The sequence below is a fragment of the Drosophila miranda genome, chromosome 2, assembly GCF_003369915.1.
Source record: "Drosophila miranda strain MSH22 chromosome 2, D.miranda_PacBio2.1, whole genome shotgun sequence".
NCBI classification, from domain to species: domain Eukaryota; kingdom Metazoa; phylum Arthropoda; class Insecta; order Diptera; family Drosophilidae; genus Drosophila; species Drosophila miranda.
Window position 1 is genome coordinate 9400132 of NC_046675.1, and position 18807 is coordinate 9418938.

The following is an 18807-nucleotide window of genomic DNA, read 5'->3' on the forward strand; positions in this document are numbered from 1 at the left end:
TAAAATATTTGCACAGCGAAATGGGCTACGAAGGCTGAGGCGGCTCCGGGCGGAGTATTATGTGTCAAGCACGTTTGAATTCAAATTCAAATATTTGCCACAGTCGACAAACAAATAAGCACAAATATGGTAAACAGCAATAAGCAGCTCTGCTCAGCTCCGGCAAGAGCTTCGACAAGAGAAATGAACTGAAGTTCTCGGATACGTATTGCTCGCTCTCTGTGTGCACTACCACTACATGGTCGTACATTTGTTCATGCAAAAATCTTTAGCACCTAAATATAATGCCATCACCTTGGCTGTCATCTGAGCTGTTTGTTGTCTCAACGTATCTCTGTCTTAATTTCACACAACATCCTACGAGTATTGGCAGCTATTCTGGGGGCCATGGGCAGACTGGAACACGGCCCTCGGAGGTTGGCAAGGTAGAAGGAAACATGTATAAAAATCGGCTTAAAAGATTGTCTCGTCCTTGGCCTTGGCCAGAAGACACCAACAACAAAATCGAGGAGGACAATTGACGAAAACACTGAGCAGGCAATTCCTAAGTCGACTAATCCTGTCTACGTAAATTGTTTCGTGCTTGTAAAGCTAAATCGAGCAAGTCTGCAAATTGTGTAATTATATAGTCAGACACGACACCGAGAAATCTTCACAGGACTTTACAAGACTTTCGTGTATGAACAAGTTTTTGTGAATTCTGGAATGAATTGAAATGAAATTTTGGGAACAATGGAGGCCTGCATGGTAGCCCCTGTGACAATGTCCCTGGCTTAAAGCCACCCCAGTACTGGGACTGGGTCAGAGAGCCAATGGGACAATGAAAGGCCGCCTGTCACTGAATCGATTATGATTTGTGGCCAAAGTATAGCGTACTTATATGCGTCGCCTACACATAACTTTTCGGCAGGAATATATTTGAGCGTAAATTTGCAAAACTCGCACATTGCCAAGGAATCCGCCTGGGGACAATAAATCTTCGATTGTTTGCCAGAAAGGCAACAGAGCGTTTCATGTCTGAGTGTGGCATATATTTGTGAGTGCTGAAAGGAGAGGATTGCTCTTTGTCGACATTCATTTTGGGGGACTATACAGAGTCGCTGTCCTTTGCTCGCCACATTTGACGGCCTAATTGCGCCGTCTGCCAGTTGGCCAACATAAAAACCAAAAACCCAAAACCCAAAACGCAAAAACGAACCCAAGAGCTGTCACTACGCTTCAAATCCCCCGTTATTGCCTTCGTCTACTGCATAAAAAAAAATTGTGCTAATTTTTGATGCTGTTGTGATAATTGTACCCGTCGTGACCTTTGCTATCGACTATCAATTGAGTTTTCAGATGATTTCAATGAACCTACTCCGCTACATTCTCATTCCCGCTTAACCTATGCCAATTAATGTGAAAAATAGAGTCCAAGCATTCCAATGCCGAAAATAAGTGAATTCAGCAATAAATAGCAATAGAGAAAAAATATATATTTTTAGTTTAGGTCCTGGTCCAAGCGGCAGACTGCAGACGACTCCGGACTCTGGAATCTCTGGGTGTGCCAGAGGCCAAGAAAAGATAAATGATGTTGCCAAACTGGTCCACACACACACACCACACACAGATACTCGTGTGCTCGCCTGTATGTTGTTATCACTTGGCTGACCATGTTAGCTGCCATTCCGCTGACTTTTTGCAATTGTCTGGCCGGGGATTGTCCTGACTTCTGACTTCTGACTTTTTCTTGTCGTTTTTTTTTATATTTTTTTTCTCCTTCTTGCTGACATATATCTCATAATGATTATGTGTGGAGGGATTGTGAAAAATGCAATTATTTTTGATTGTAGTTTAAGGTGCCATGTTTGCATTGCTCTCAAAAAATGCCGCACATTTATCACACATGTTTTGCTGCGCGCACCGCCCCGCCCCGCCCCTTTCACACTCGACTCGATTTTGCAAGTCGAAACGGAATTTATTGAGGCCGTCTGGGCCCGGCGCCATAGATCAGGCGCAGCACTTTGTCAGGAAGGCAGGGCCTGTCGATGTCGATGTCCCCATGCCGAACTTGGGACATTTGCCATTGCCATTCGAACAACGACTCTTATTGAACTTTGTTCCTATTGATTTTTAGGACCGCTCCAAATATGTGTGTGTATGTGTGTGTGGTGTTCGTATTGTAATTTTGGCAATTTTAATGCCATTAAAAGCAGCCTAGCATCAAAAAGTTGCAAATGATGTGCGAAAGATGGAAATGTTCCGAGTATTGTTCGTATATATGCAATTTGTGGCAGCTGCTCGAACAACCGCAGCGACAACTCTACCACATGTAGCACAAATACATACATACATACATATACTCGTGTACGACCACAAAAACAACAAAAACAAGACACAGACAGCTCTGGAATTTTCAATTAAATTGCAAAATCAATTTTCAGCAAATTAGCATATTTATATTTGCATATTTTTAATGGGGCTGCCTGTGGAGGCTGGTGGGAGGGAGTCTCAGGTCACAACAGGTGCGAAAAGAGAAATTGCGCCAAATTAAAATCAGATAACACGAAATGACTTACATTGGAGCCACATATGAGAGCTAGGAGTGGGCCAGGACACCATCCAGGGTTAGTCGTCACCAGCATCTGTGCCAGAGGCACGTGTCTGATGTTTAGCCATCAGCATTACAGAATCAGAGTTATATAAGCACAGCCATACCACTCTCCCTAGAAACTCCAAGTCAGCATCATCCTTGTGGTCACGTGCAAGCTGTATACATATCCATATATACTTACATAAATTGTATGGCATACTTGTGGCAAGTATTTCGATAATTACATTTACCAACTGCTTCTGTTTTGCTGCTCGATTGGGGCGTTCCACGAGTATGCAAAAAGGGAGAGAGTTCTAACTCTTAATTGTGGAAATATCTTTATGAAAAAGAAAGTTTTGTGGGAGGGGAACTCTAGCTCATTAATGGCAAATTTATTTTAAATTTTAATACAACATATCTGGACTGTGCAAACTTTTTAAACTCCCCAGTAACAGAGCCGTTGTATTTGCATATACATATTAATTTATTTATACATTTTTACCCTCAAAATGGCTTCCCCCACACCAGGACACACACACAGACACACACCCATGTGTGGCCACAATTTGGTATACAAATTACGAAATTATACAAATCAACGCCGAACAATTGCTTCAACTGAACCCAGGCCCAGACGCAGAAGCAGTGCCAGCTCCAGTTACAGATCCTGCCTCAAGTGGCAAGGCTAAAGATGCTACTTCTGCTACGCCTTCTCCTGCTGCTGCTGCCTGTGCTGTGGATGATGGCGGGCTGTGGCTGGCAGAGATTAGAGTCGCTCCAGACGAACAATCAAAGACAAAGCACCCTCGACACCTGCACGGAATTATGAAGCCCACTTTCATTCGGGCACTCGTATGCAAAGTCCCCGAAAGAGTCCCGGCTGGATCAATCGGATGGATGGGGAAGGGCAGGGTTGTGGGAGCGTGTGTGGCAAGAGCGAGGCAATTAAGTCATTACTTCATATACATACATACTGCCGCAGCAGCTGAGGGCGAGGCGTTCGTTCTGCAGGTGTTTTACAAGTGTGCAAACAAAGTGCCACGGCGGTTGCATAAAAACCAGTAAAGCGGATGTAAGTGTGTGCCCCAACGTGTGCGTCAGTGTGGATGTCGAAGTGTGTGTGTGTGTGTGTGTGTGTGTTTCCCTGTTTGTTTGCTTGAGCCTCTCTTTGCTCTGCTCTGCTTTGCTCTTCCCTGCCCTCGCATTTCGTTGTGGTTGCAATAAAGGCATGCAAATTTATGAGTGCCTCCTTCCCCTGGCCCCATTCTATCCTGTCATATTTTTGATAAGCAATTTTCATCGTCCTTTGTGAGATTTTGTGTGTGAGTTTCCCTTGGCTCTCTCCCACTCCTTCTGTAATGAAATTAACAAATCATTTCACTTATGGGCACAGGGGCATCTGCTTCCACTTATTTCTGGCAGCGCTTTGATGCTAATTTGAATGGGAATTGTGTCATTTGAAGTGATTACAACGGAAGCTTATCAGCAGCCAGGCAGGCAGGCAGGCGGCACAGCTGGGGGAAGTTTCAAAGGAGCAAAAGAAGTTCAGAGGGTGAGAAATTACATAAGCGAAACATTTATAAATTAATGTCATAATCGGATACAGCAAATTCATATTTTTAATGGAATACTAGTATGCACTGTTGAGATGACGGAGATAGCAATTGAAAGTCATTCAATTAGCGAATTAAATAATCGACCAGTGATACGAGTGGCCGCCACTCCAGGCACTCCAGGCACTCAAGGCAGCAGGACCAGTGCCAGTCATGAGGCTAATGTCGGGCGAACTGGACTCTTGCTCGCTGCGCCGAATGCATCGGGCGATGAAATGTCTGGGAATCATACCCTTTGGACAGCACTTCTATCTGAAGGTTCTGTGCAACTTGTTTATGGTATTCGTGATCGGCACTGCCAGCTCCTGGCGCTTCAGCTTCAACTATGAGTTCGCCTACGACTTCCTCAACGATCACATGTCCCGCATCCTCGATCTGACCAACTTCCTGGTATTGATGTCCGCCCATTTCACCATCGTGATGGAGATACTCTGGGGCAACCGTAGTGCTGAAATCGAGCAGCAAATGGAGCAGATCCTCCACGACCTGCGTGTCCATCTGGGAAGAGAGGTGAGCCTGAAGCGGTTTCGCCGCTACTCGAATGCCATCTATGGCTCCCTGATCAGCCGATTCCTGCTGCTCTTCGGTGTGGCTGTGTACAACAACGAAGGTCTGGTCTTCTCTGCAATGTACTCGGAGGCGGTGATGCAGCTGCGCTTCACTGAGTTCAGCCTCTACTGCGGCGTGGCGCTGGCCTTCCACCAGGAGCTCTGTTCGACTGGCTCCAGTCTCCTAGTGGAGCTCCACCTGACCCGCTTTGACCTGTGGCCCCTGCGCCGCTTCACATTGGAGAAGCTTTCACGCCTGCAGCAAATCCACGGCCGCCTCTGGCAAACGATCCGCATTATTGAGCGCAACTTTCAGCGGAGTCTGTCCATTATGTTGCTCAAGTTCTTCGTGGATACTGCTGCCCTGCCCTACTGGCTCTACCTGAGCAAAATCCAGCACACAAGCGTCTCCGTCCAATACTGTTGGTATCAGTCTAAAGAATCCTCTACACTTTCTTGCCTTCATTTTCTTTGGTTCTTGCAGACTGTGCCACCGAGGAGTTCTGCAAGCTGATGGAAATCATTGTTCCCTGCTGGCTCTGCTCCCGTTGTGACCTGATGCAGCGGAAGTTTCGCTCGATATTCTACAGGCTGGCCACGGGGCGCCGCAACGGACAGTTGAATGCCGCACTGATCCGCATTTGCATCCAGCTGGGGCAGGAGAAATACCAGTTCAGTGCCGGAGGATTCGCTTACATCAGCACAGAAATGTTGGGGACGGTGAGCAGGCTACTTGATTAACATATTCTCTTCTAATTCTCTTCTCTTAACAGTTCCTTTTTGGCATGATCAGCTACATTGTGATTGGCATTCAGTTTAACCTGAACTTTAATGCCAGTAACTCCAGGAAACTTGCAGCAGAAGCTGCTGTAACGGATGCCCCAATTTGAATCGATTGTAGGGCATCAGACTGCTTGGCAGTCTAGCCGTGTGCTTATTAAATTAAAGCCAATTAACTTAATTAGCAAATTTGATGGCTGCTCGTGCATAATCAAAAAAGGACAACGGCCAATCAGAGCCAGACCAAGAGCAGAAGCAGCAGCAGCAGCACCAGCAGCCGAGGAGTAGCAGCTGGCAAAAAGTCTTCTTCACATAATTATTCATGCTTAAAAATTCTATTATAAAGTTCATCCAACGGCCACTGACCGTTGTGGAATAGGGGAGGGATCTGGTCCTGGTCCTGGTCCCGGTCCCGGTCCTTGGTCCTGGCCATGTTTTGGGTTTGTTGGCCACGCATGGCCAATCTGTCATGGGCCTACTTATACTACGATATGTGTGGGTGGTGGATAGTGGCTGTGTGTTTGAAGTTTGCCCCTCTGGCAATTGTTGCCACGCACAGATTCCTGCGCAAGTGGGCATGCATAATGCTTCCAACTTTCTTCATATGTCCGCACGAGTAGACCCTGCCTTGACTTGATGATAAATCGAAGCGAAACGTAGCTCAGGTCATGCGGCAAATCCTAAACTTGTAGGGCACTTCATTAATCAGCAGCAATTTTTCATTGGGGCTTACTGTAAATTTGAGAAAAACAGAATACTCAATCCTCTGTTGAATGGAAGCTCCTTAAAACTTCAACTGTTTTGCTGTCATATGCAACATGACAGGACTCTCTCTATATCCATCTTTCTATTTGCTGTTGACTCTCTGACCCTCTGACACTTGACACTTTGGTTATCAGGCAAATTTGGTACTACTGGCCCTAAGGCTTGCATTCATCGAAACTGCATTTATCAGCATTTCCCAGACAGTGTGCAGCATCATTGAGGATTTCCCTTTTTCCGAAGAGACGACAGCTGCACACACCAGAAGAGAAGCCTTTTTGATGACACACCTTCAATGGCAGCAGCTTCTGGTGTCACACTAATTAATGCTCGAGAATTTGCAAAGACTTGGGCCATGGGCCAGGCCAGGGCTAAGGGTTGGGCTAGAGCTTCTAGATCGAATCACAATCTAACGGAAAATGTTCTTGCCACAACACTTTGCCCCAATGGCAAATAATAAAAAGCAACTCATAATCGTCTCATAAAAATCAGATGTGCTCACGCACATTAATGCATAGGATGTGCCAGTGCCAGTGCCCCTGTCCTGAGTTCTTTGACATAGACAATGGCATGGCTTTCATGTATCTTGGCAGTGACAGACACACGCACACATACAGATGCTCGTATGTAGAGCACACAATGATGCACACACACGCATACACATGCTCGAGGACTTTTATAGCGACACGTAGTGAGGCAGTCGCTTGCCACGTTCTGAAGTGCAGGAAGCGCTCGAGTCTGTCTATGATAGAGAGAGTATCTACGAGTATGTGTGCAAGTGTGTGTGCCTTCGGGTGTGTGCCTGTATGCGTAGTTATTACTTTTATGAAGCATGTGATTACATTTTATTTTTAATGCTTTTAGTAAAATGAGGTTAGTACACACTTGGTTAGCGACAAATTACTTTTTTTCTGCCAGAGCCGCCTGCTGCACATGACTGCCGGTTTTTCCTATGAGGCGGGTTTTTTTTTGGGTTTTTGTTAGGGCAGGGACAAATTTTTTAAGGGGGCTGTAATCTCTGCTAAAACGCGGGGCAAGCAATATTTGCATTCGCTAATTGTTGTTGTCATTCGGAAAGCGCTTAAGCCATCAGCCATGCCATTGACTGCATTAAACATGTGCACAATTAACTTCCGCTTCCGGTTATGATTGAACCCCGGCCACGGCCAGGGTTGAGACCCGATAAGCCATGCAATGAACGCACACAAACATGGACTCTATGATGAGTTGTGGCTGTAGTAAACTGTTTGCATATTAACGACAAATAACCCACAATCAGGCAAACTGCAACCTGGCAGCAGGGCAAACTCATTCCCGGTCTCGTGTGCGTGGATGGGCAATGTTTGCAGCACGCCGTGGAGCAAGCGATAAGCAATAGATAACGCTCAGTAGCAGCATCAGAGACATTCAATAGGTCCTATAATGGCTACCGAGCCTTGCTTTAAATGAAAGCAGTTGCAACAATATTTGTCCGCTTGGCCTCTGGCATCTGTTTGTTCATTATACGAACATAGCGCCACCGACAGCCAGACAGGCAGACGGACAGGTGGTGCAGTCGAGTGAGAGGCAGAGGACAAGTGGCATAATAGCTGCAGGACATGACATGAATATGTATGCCCCATTCACAAACCATCCATGAATGCACTCGCGATGCGTGACATTACAATTAACCAAACGCAGAATCAAATGATTCGTGCAATACCAAAGCTATCAAATTAATCACAATAAAACAAATCCAACAAAAAGCTGGTGTCAACTTTTTATCAATCGATTACATTATGGTATTGCATCTATCCATCGGTCAGTAGTACCCCCCGCAACAAATGAAACAAACTAAAAGCATGGCGCAACAAAAAATGTAATTATTTCTCACAGATGGAGGGCCAAACAAATATCAGTTAACCCCTCGATGATGCGCAAAGCCCTCTGGCTATTCAACTTTAATTACTTTCCCCAACTATCGCGAACAACAACAACATCAGGAAGGAGCAGAAAAAATAGACCACAGCTTTTTATATAACCTGTTTATTTGTGGAATAAGCTGTAATTAAAACAATAATCCAGCCAATGCTCTAAGCGGAACTGTCTAAAACTAGGTCAACAGCAAATTGAGCCATGCCAATTGTCCGCACAATTGATTTGCCATATTTATGGATACTGGATACACGAGTACACCAGTACCAGTACACGAGTACACCAGTACCCCCAGAGTACGGGCGTACTTTTCCATTGAAATGAAATTATATTTGCTCGGCAGAAACAAAAAGACACAGTGGCAGAAAGAAACAGACAATCAACCACCTGAACTAAACAGTTAATATCTGTGTAAATATTTGCTGCAATGCTGAAAAATTTGAACAGACGAGATGAAAGCACTGCACGTATTTAATTTTTTGATCGGCAATTGTGTGGCAGAAACATCCCCACAAGCCCTAGAGATTGCCATATTTTCAGTGCTCTTTCTGTTTGCATCAACATACTGCTGGGCATCTAGTGCTTTGAGAGCAAAAAATTCATTTTATGAATCTGCCAGAGGACATCTCCCAGCATCCGCATGTTTCGTCCTGCCTTTTGGTTCTGGCTTTCAAATAGCTTTGCACCGGCTTTCTCTTAGCCCTCCCCATCTATGTGCTGACATCAAGCCACCTGCATTTCGCCAGACAGGTTGTGTGCTCAGAGCTGAAGCCACTTGTCACCCCGAATGCATTTGGAAGGCAAATCGCTGGCTGATCTTTGTTCCGGGTTCGGTTCCCATAAATTGCAGCTCCTCCGCCCACAGCTCGGGTATTACACAATGCGGCAGAGGAACGGGAAATGGGAAGAACTGAAGACACTATGCAATTTTCGCACTAGTTTTTCTTTCTTTTCTTTTCCTTTCTTTCGAGCTTGGCTGGCCAAGAACCATTAGCATTAGCACCACTAAATAGAAATTTTGGCCGAGCTCCAGACAGCACCCGCTGCCAAAATATTTTTAAATGCTCTTGAGAGCAGTTTTTAGTCCCATTTAAGAGGGGGTGGCGTGGTGGGGTGGGAAAAGTGTTGCAATCTTTGGCGATGTTTTTGAGTTTTCAATTAAATTTCAATATTCCGATTGCATTTGAACTGAATACATATACAGCTATATTAATTAATTTCGCAAGCAATTTGTTTATGTTTTTCATATTTTCTGATGAATTTGCCCCAATCAACATGCACACGAAAGCCAGATGCAGCACACACACAGAAAGGACCTGTCTGATTGGCAGGCTTGTCTAAATTTATTTTATATATACATTTATTATATGAATGCAAACAGTTTTCCCCCAGCCCCACCGAAACTTGAAGTTGTGGGTCGAAATTTGTCTTTGGCCTGTCTCTTGGCTTTTATCTAAATAAATTGCGGGCTTGAACTTCTTTGAGACTAATTTGAAAAAAGCTTTTGCAAAGATTAAGATTTTCCGCATGGATATGAAAACATGCAAAGCCAAAAGCCAAATCGGAATAATTTTGGGATACCATTTACAAAACATTGAATGGAGCACGACGTGCGGCAAAGCAAAATGTCCATATTCTCTTATGCCCCCTTCTGCTGGGTTGTCGGTGGTGCTCCCAAGGACCTTGACAACTGCTCAATCAACCGCAGCTACCAGAAACCGCTCCATCTTCCGTCGCAAGGCCGCCTAGCCCGAAACGAATGGGATCATTTGCCAGCTATCTACACGCGCTTGTGATGCTGCTGCTGCTGCTTGCTGCCACTGTGGGCCGCAACAAAATAGGGCAAATAACACTTTGACACAACATTGTCATAACTCTTTATATATCTGGAAGAAGGACGGAAGGAAGAAAGCATGGCAGCAGAGCAGCAGGAATACAAGCAAAGCGGTCTGGCAATATAAACAATGGAAGAAGAGCTTTGGCCCTAAACGATTGCCTCGTGGATGCCACACACAAGTTGTATTTTTCAATATTGTTTTTCCATGTGATTGAAGCACAAACATTATTAGCATACTTCTTGTCTACCAGTCCCATCCTTCTGTCATGTCCTGTGTCCTGCCCCGGGCCACTGGAAGCAGTAGCAGTTCCTTTCCTTTCGGTATAGTTCCGTTCCGTCGGCAAACATTATGCAAACATACATCAATAACCCAGTACGTTGTAATGCACTTGTCTCGCCAGGCGCGCGCCCTATTTACCCTACCCAACACGGGCTGTGGTGGGGTGTGGTCTTTAGATGGGGCCATGGACAGCTGCCGCAATATGTTTGGCATTGTCTGAATGGAGCGAAATGGAGCCATGGCACAGGCAAAGCATTGCTGGAGGCATTATTTGAGCAAATCTTTTTGTTTTTTCTATCCTGTCTTCCCTGACGTCCCTGCCTTTCTGGGCACACACACACATTAAGTATGCCTCAATCTGTTAAAACAAATGGGAACAGGAGCAGAACAGTCGCAGGGCAGTGGCATCATCAAATTGCCGCCTAATGGTAATTTGATGCAACTAATTTGATAACAAATTCAATTTCAAAGTGTCAGAACTGTAGACGAACCCCAAATGCACAAATGCTCGTACCGGCCCTGCCCTGAGTAGTGACCAAAGGCTGGGCTGAACTGGACTGGGCTTTGGCTGAGGGTTTAACGCCAATGCAGATTGTGACACATTATCACAGACAAACACCTGCATACATAGACACTGGCAGCCGTAACGAACATGGGGTAACAACAAGGAGGAAGGGCAGTGCAGTAAACAGCATACATCCTGTGGCAGGACTCATGTAATTTGCAAAAGTTCAAAGCTTAACAAACTGTTACGGGGGAAATGCAAATGGCAAATGTACTAGATTTACTACCCGCCTCCCACACATAACCACAGCACACACCACACCTCACCTCATCTCTGGCATCATCTGCATTGTGTGTTATAGCACCATTTCACCCACTCACCCACTCATCCACACATTCCACCCACCGGGAATGCCCCTAGTCAAACAAAACGTAATTTAATCGCCCTATAACAACAAACAAACACTCATTCAATCATTGAGCGCTACAAACGGCGCATTCCATGAGACTATTGTATGATGATACAGAATGGAGATACTCGTACCGAATGTTGCGTATACGCAACGTGTGCACCATTTTGGCAATTAGTGTGCCTGTCGATACAATATATTATTAAGCCGCGCAGAGGGGAAACAGGAGCAAGCCGGAGCGGAAACAGAAGTTGACTTGCAGTTTTTCCCCCATGATACTATTTACAGGAACCAAACGTATGCATAATGCCACGCGAGAGAGCCAGCAAAATGCGAAAGGCAGCTTTCAGAGTGGTTTGCGGCCCGCATCTCAGACAAACAGGCACCCTGGGACCTCAGCCCAGCAGGGGAACATGGCCAAACCAGAGACAGAGCCAGAGCCCAAGGGCAGATGCAGTGGCATCTTGCACATTGCCCAATTGATTTTCATGGAGAAGGGGCTGAACCGAACGAACCTCCTTCTGGCTTGGCGTTGTCAACCGAGAGCTACTTTGGCCCTGTCTCCGCTTGGCTTGGCACAAGTCAAAGCTGGTTGGAAGTCAATGCGCTTGAGTGCATTGTAGCCCAGCTTTATCTGTGCTGTTCTGTTCTGTTCTTTTGCTATTCAGCTCTGCTTCTGTTTCTGTTCTGTGTTTTGTGTGCACTCTTGATTTCCTTAAGCTCCGACAATTAAAGAGTGCATCCTTTGCCAGGAGTCTGCTATTATTTCAGGCAAGTGCGCCACTTACAAGCTATCCGAAAACTTTTTAATATGCTAGCGAAATTTTGACAAAATTGCAAGTTAAATAAGTAAGTACAAGGCAGACAGGGCTGAGAAGTCTGGAAAGGCGGCGAAACTGACTGCCAACTCAACGGCAGCAGCAGCAGCAGTTCCACGGATAAAACAAACACTCAAGCAAACTGACAAAGGGAGGACAGGATCTGGAGACCCAGAACTGGGAGACTGGGAGACTAGCAAAGAGGAAACCATCAACTTAATTTCCCGCCCAAGTCAATCCAACTTTGGTGCAATTTGCGTGCAAAAAAAACGAAAAAAAGACTGCAGAAAGACAGAATGAAACTGAACAAAATGGAAAGAACCAGAAAGTTTGATTGCAATTGAGACAAATACTCGTCGTACTGTGCGAGCCCCGAAAATCCGCACTACGCCTGCCGCATAATAAATGTCCTGGCACCTATACTCGCACTCGTTCTCGACTCGCACTCGCACTCGTATGCCATGGCGAAAAAACTTTTGAGCCTTTGATGGCATGTGATGCATTTTATGGATTTCTTATTCGTAGCCAGAAAAAATCCCCTGGAAAATGGGGAAGGAACTTTCTTACAAGCCCCTGGCCTGGGGCAACTCCTCATCCTTGCTCGCCTTCAAAGTGTATTTCATGCAGCTCTGCATTTAATTGAATTGCCAGGACTAGGCAATGCCACGCCCCAGGACTTTTGTCACCCTGCAGCTTCCTTTGGCACTTTTAAACACTTCCACTCACAGCAGGGGGGTGGCAGTACCTATCGGAGAAACGGGTAAACACGGCATGGTTTTCCCGTGGCTCAGTCTTTTCAGAAAATTCAAAAGATATATGAGGTATTCTCTCTACTGGCCAGGGCACTTTTTCTTTTAGGTCTCATGTGTCAAAGGCAGGCAGCATTCACAGCCAGCTCTGAATTGTCAATAAATGTGCACCCTGCAACTTTCATTATTGCCTCCGGGCACAAAGGAAGCCACAGCAACCATGCCCCAACCACCTGCCACAAAAATGCCTCTCACCTAAGAGAGTGTGTCTCCGAGAGTGTCTTGCTGCCTTAATCAAATACGCATGCTCATTAAACTTTTTCAATTTAAGGCCTTTGGGTGTCAAGTTCTGTAGTCTCGTGCGTCAACTCATTAAAGTTGCATGGCAACAAAGTTGCCGACAACTTGCCTTAGATTGAGCTTAAGCCTGATCCTCGGTGCTCCAACTCCCAACTCCCAACTTTGACCCTACCACTCCAAACACAAACTCGAAACTCAAATGGCATGTCATAAATTCAAGCCACAAAATGTATCTCAGCATGTGAGCTAGAGTATCCGGGATACAAAATGCAAATTAAATTATCGAGCCCCAGTTTGGGGCAAGAGCAACGCATTAGGTGCTCTCGAGCTCTGGCCGAGAGAGCTGGTCAGAATAGAGTGCATGTGCCCTGTCCCTGTGTCTGCGCCTGTGCCTCAGACCGAGGAATATGGTCAGGCCCTCGGCCGCATGTGTCGAGTGCGGGGCCACAAAAGAAAAACAGAGAAACTGAGATGGGAATGGTCTGGCAATGTTGGTCCAAGTGCTCCCAAGCCAAATATGACAACGCATGCAAAAAAAATTACCACACAGTATGGCAGTATAGAAAGGGGCCTTTCGCTTTGATTTGATTTCTTTTACGCAAGAAACCTTTTTTAAACCGAAGATCATGCCGCTGACGGTTGCCGGGAACCCGATTCACTCTTCACCTTTAATTATAAAACGCAAATTATGCCGCAGAAGGCTCGCATTTGTCATGCGGCCAAGGCTCAAATCGACACACGTTGCCGCACTTGCCCGATTTTAATGAAATCGCACAGCATATGGAGCTATATGTGTTTGTCAGTGAGGGAGTGCGAGTGCGTGTTTTTGGGGTTGGCTCTGTGGCTCTCACACACACCTGAAGTTTTATTCCAGCTGGGGTCAGGTGGGGGTCACAGTGGCAGTCAAAGCCGACACGCACACGCACATATTTAGGCTGGGTCGAGTGGGGGCGAGAGATCCCTTATTCCACCCCCGCCCCGACTGTGATAAGAAAGTGTCAACACAAACGTGACAAAGCTACAAATGTTTAATTTTTATGGCTGTGGTAGGGCATTCGCCTTGGCCGGTGGCCGGGGGCTAGTGGCTGGTTCCTCGCGCGTGCCTCTCCGCTTAACTCAACTTATTTACAGTTGGCAAAGGGTTCAGTTCGAGCCGGAGTTCGCCTCTTGGCCACATTTGGTCAAGCGCTTGGCCCGCGCTCGCTTCGCTCCGTTTTTGTGCCGAAAATCACGTTTTTACCGTAAACATGTTGCAAAGTTCGCGGCTGTTTTATCTTGTGGCATAGTTGTGGGGCAGCTGGGCGAGAACCAGGCCAAAACGTCGAGAACGTGTCACATTGGATAGAGAGAAAAATGGAGCGAGGGGAGGCACTGGCAATCCCAACTAAAGGAAAAAGTAAAATATTTAAATTTAGTTTCTGTACAAACAAGCTCAAAGGCAGAGCATTCGGTTCGGCCTTTGTTTGAGTAACCTTTGAACGAGCTGGTGAGAAGGAAAAAGACTCCGAATTTGGTACAGGATTAAACAATGCGGATCCAGGCTTTATTTGCGTCTTAAAAAAACCTCGTATTCAACAAACAACAAATGGGGAAAAAACCATGCGGCAAAAGACATGCAGGGAAATATTTTTTTAATTTTGTGAGCCTCCTGTATTTTTCCCCTTGGCTATCTTCATTTCAATGCAAGTTTTTCAGCTCGCAGCGGCAGCGGACCGGTATTGTTTCTCGGCTAAAATTTTAATGCATACCAGGCCGCAACACTCAGATACATCCGAAAACACACACAAACACTGACTCCCGCATTTACGAGAGAAAAAACACAGATACATACGAGTACATACATACATTGGGGCATAATGAATGTGCAGCAACATTTTTGATGGCGCTCGCTGACAACAATAAATTACTTTTGGCTTTAAACGAAAACCATTAGCATAAAACTTGGCAACAGGAGCAACAACAAAACAACGAACGGAAGGGAACACGAGAGCATAAGCCGGAGGAGGAAGCTACAAAGCTACACATCCTTTTAACGCGGATACTAGGCGTATGCGCAATATTTGTCTGGCTCTAATTTTAGCCAGCAATTTGCCAGCACTTACATGATTAAATTGCAGCCCCGATCCCGAAACTGATGCTGATGCTGATGCTGACACTGATGATGTGGATTGGATAGCCAGGACGATATGATGGTGATGGCCAGGCCAAAGGCAAATGTTGGGGGAAACTTTTCAAATATGCGAGCCTTTTAATTAACTTGCTAGCACTTGTATGGGGAAGTGAGTTTTAATATATTGTGCGAATATTCTGCTGCCCCTTTTTTTGCTAGCATGCTTTTATTAAGCGTTTCATAATTTCATGCAGTAAACTTGCTAATTGCGCCGCCTTGCTTCCTTTTTCCTTTGGCACTCTATGCCACGCCACGCCACGCCATGCCATGCCACTCCACTCTTCACTCCTAAAGTGCCCCAGACAGCGCAGCACCGACTTGAGCTCAAGAAAGCTGCCAAACGAAAAAAAAAAAAAAAAACCTTATATAAAATAATGTGGAAACAAGGGCAAAAGTGTGAGCAGAAAGAAAGGGCAGGCGAAAGCAAGCCAGAGAGAATTAGTTGCCCCAAAGTGTTTTCCGTTTTTAATATTTCCTACAACTTGGGAAAAAGTTGCTGCTGCTGCCGGGCCAGGCCGGCCCGGCACACTCTGGACACTTGGCCACGGCTCGACGCTTGCCTGGTCATTGGCCACTGGTGGTCCACTTACTCAGTGGCTCCTGACTCCCGACTCCCTGCTCACTTGCTCAATTTCCGCTTTTAATTAAACGAACATTAGGCCGAGACGACTCACACTTGGCCCTTTGCTCAGACCACCAACCACCTGATGATTGGGCTGGCATTGCAATCGCTTTTTGGCCAAGACCAGCACGATCGCCAGAGCCAACAAAACTGCGCGTAAATTGCATGCAGTTAGTTTTAAAATTTAAAATTAATTCCTGGCCTGCAGCCATCCGGCAGTAGTCGTAGTCCGACGACTATTTCAGTGTGTTTTAATAGCCGTTAATATTTATGAACTAAAAGTTCAAATGGCAAACAAACAAACAAACAACCGAATAGAGCAAACTGCTGTCGATATTTAGCAATGCATTTTCCTCTAGGAATGTGGACAGTAACAGGGAAATGGGTGAATGTTAGCGCAGACTGGGCAGGTGCTGTACAAAAGCCGGCCAGCCGTGAATGGGGCCATAATTATCCGAAAACTGTTTATTTTAAATAGGCAGAGGACATAATGGCCTCATTGATTAGGTGTGCACTAAAGTAAACACATTGGAATGCGAATAAAAGCTCGAATAAATTGTCCACGCAGTGAAATAATTAAAATTTAATTTTTTGTAACAGAGATCCATTTCTTTACCACTCTAGCAGTATGTATTACGGCATTATCTTGCTGAAAAGCCCAATGTAATGTCTCAAAGATGTTGCAAAAGTAGGGAAATGACATTTGGAATAGCTCTTTGTTGCGAATGGCATTCAGATATGGCACTCCACACCATTGTACCCCACTCAGGACTATGGTGACGGGTCAAATTAGGTTCCTTTTTTCTGAAATCATGAAAGAAATAATTAAACCCATCTGTTCCATCCAAATTAATGCGTTTTTCATCAGAAAAAGGGGTTCGGTACCAGTAAATGGTGGTTTTTTTTATTTTTAATCTCTTAAGATGTTTGCGTTTCGTATTACGCGGACCACAGTTGCTATACTAACTATAACTTCCAAATTGCCTTACTCCTTCGATATGCTAATATTTTAGCTTTTTCTGCCACTGTTCGAGCTTTATCACTACCCATTGTATATTAAAATAATTTAAAACTGCAAGAGGTATTTAAATGCAGCTTTTACCGTGTACAGCTTATCAGTAACTGAAACCGCAGCCTCTGAGTCTATTCGAATGATCGCATAAAAAGCCAATTTTTCGGCATAGGGCAAAGCAAAGTGTCAACTGTACTGCTCTAATAAACAATACAACAATTCATCGAAAGCATAATTCACAAATGAGAATTATTAAGTCTATTTTATTGACCGGCTGTGTATCTTGGTATTTTGATAAGTAAATCTATAATCCAATTAGACGCTGACTGCGTAAAAATAGACACAAAGCCAGATGAAGATGTCCAAGACGACCAACAGTTTCATCAGATTTAGTTGCAGCAACTGCATGCGAATCAAATCCATTCCTATAAAACATTCTCTGTTAGAGAGAAATTTCAAATTTATCAAAAAATTTCACCACTCTGTCGGAGTAGATCCTGCAGCAGTTTCATCTCCAATTCTGGTGGTAAGTCATCCGCCATTGAGCCAATGGCTAAATCGAAGGTAATATAACGAGCTGACAGATCCACCGGTGTAACAATAGGAGCCGATCGGACAAACTCCACTGCGTGGAAGACCACAAGAAAGGCAGACAAGCACCTTCGATATCGAATCATGTCTGATCAGGGAATGGTCATGGAAATGGGACCAACGCGTTGACGTTGTCTGTGTCTTGGGCTCTCGCGACATTTGGGCAAATAAAGAGTTCAGAGAACAATAGCGGTATTAATTCCACAAATTCTATATATTTGCTCTTCTCATGTACAAATATACGTACACGTACCTTTTTGAAAAACAAACAATGACGAGCAATATCCGATGTGAAGGCCAAGCGGTAGACCAGGCTTTACTCATATTGGGCCAGATGTGCTGGTCGTTGGTGGAGCGCCTGTCGATGAACTTCCTAGTGCTGTTGTTGTTGCTGGTGGTGCTGTTATGGTTGCTGTTGTTGTTGCTGTTGGTGCTGCTATGGTTGCTGTTGTTGTTGTTGTTGCTGGTGGTGCAGCTATGGTTGATGTTGTTGTTGCTGCTGGTGGCTCTGTTGTTGGAATATCTGTTGTTGCTTTTTGTATGGGAGCCTCCGTTGAAAGAGCAAAAATTTCATTCGAAATTGGCTTCATTTGCTGCAAGCTGGGCGTACTCGTTGGAACATCGCCATCGCTGCCATCATCACCGCCACTGAAACTGCCCATTAGGCTAAGCAGACCCTGTAAAGACGGAAAAAACTCGCTGTTTATGCCTCCACTCTACTCCACTACTCCTCGCTCTCGTTTTACCTTTCTAAATTGCTGCCAGAGACCGTCGACGGTATCTGTTGCATGTTCGAGTGCCGTGTCCACTTCATCGTAAAAGCCTGATGATTCCTCCACGGGGCCACCGGCTGTTTTGTTGTGGCTGGAGTTCGTGTCTGGAGTGTCTGCAGTGAGGCTGCCAAGGTATTGCTTTATTCCGCCCATGAAATCATTGTCCTTACTGTCCGCCAGCTCAAAGAACATGCCACTCACAGGGGCAATGGAACCGATGCCGAAGTCGAGAACGGCCAGGCCCAAGCACATCCAGCAGATTAGCAGATTCATTGAATACTGGTACTTTTCCTTCTATCCGCCAGCTGCAAGCGGATCCGATCAAATGTCTAACGAGTGGTAGATACATTTCAGTTTTGTCTCTTGAGCTCTAGAGCTGATTTTAATACTGCGTGACACTGAATCTAATTGAAAGAAACGGCTGTTTAAGCAGCTGACAAAAAGTCTTGACATCATTTTCTTGGTAATTCGGGTGACGCATGCCATTGTTTTCTTCTAAATAATGATAACATTCTATGCCCAAACACGGTAGCTATCATTGGGGGAATTCCC

The 18807-nt window shown here is 45.2% G+C and overlaps 2 protein-coding genes across 3 annotated transcripts; one reads left to right on the top strand and one right to left on the bottom strand.

Annotated features, from left to right (window-relative positions):
- The first annotated feature begins 4338 nt into the window (after positions 1 to 4338).
- On the top strand, positions 4339 to 5623 carry LOC108153974 (putative gustatory receptor 98a). Its single transcript, XM_017284071.1, has 3 exons — positions 4339 to 5155; positions 5218 to 5453; positions 5507 to 5623. The coding sequence occupies exons 1-3, from the start codon at positions 4339 to 4341 to the stop codon at positions 5621 to 5623; spliced, it is 1170 nt and encodes a 389-aa protein (XP_017139560.1).
- Positions 5624 to 17114: 11491 nt separating this feature from the next.
- LOC108154431 lies at positions 17115 to 17595 on the bottom strand. 2 transcript variants are annotated; one of them, XM_017284700.2, is made up of 2 exons: positions 17373 to 17595; positions 17115 to 17316 (listed from the first exon to the last, which is right to left on the bottom strand). In XM_017284700.2, the coding sequence occupies exons 1-2, from the start codon at positions 17566 to 17568 to the stop codon at positions 17207 to 17209; spliced, it is 306 nt and encodes a 101-aa protein (XP_017140189.1). In that variant the 5' UTR covers positions 17569 to 17595; the 3' UTR covers positions 17115 to 17206. The 2 variants fall into 2 exon arrangements, with proteins under 2 accessions (XP_017140189.1, XP_017140188.1); XM_017284699.2 differs by having other exon boundaries at positions 17117 to 17316; positions 17370 to 17594.
- Between the last annotated feature and the right edge of the window lie 1212 nt (positions 17596 to 18807).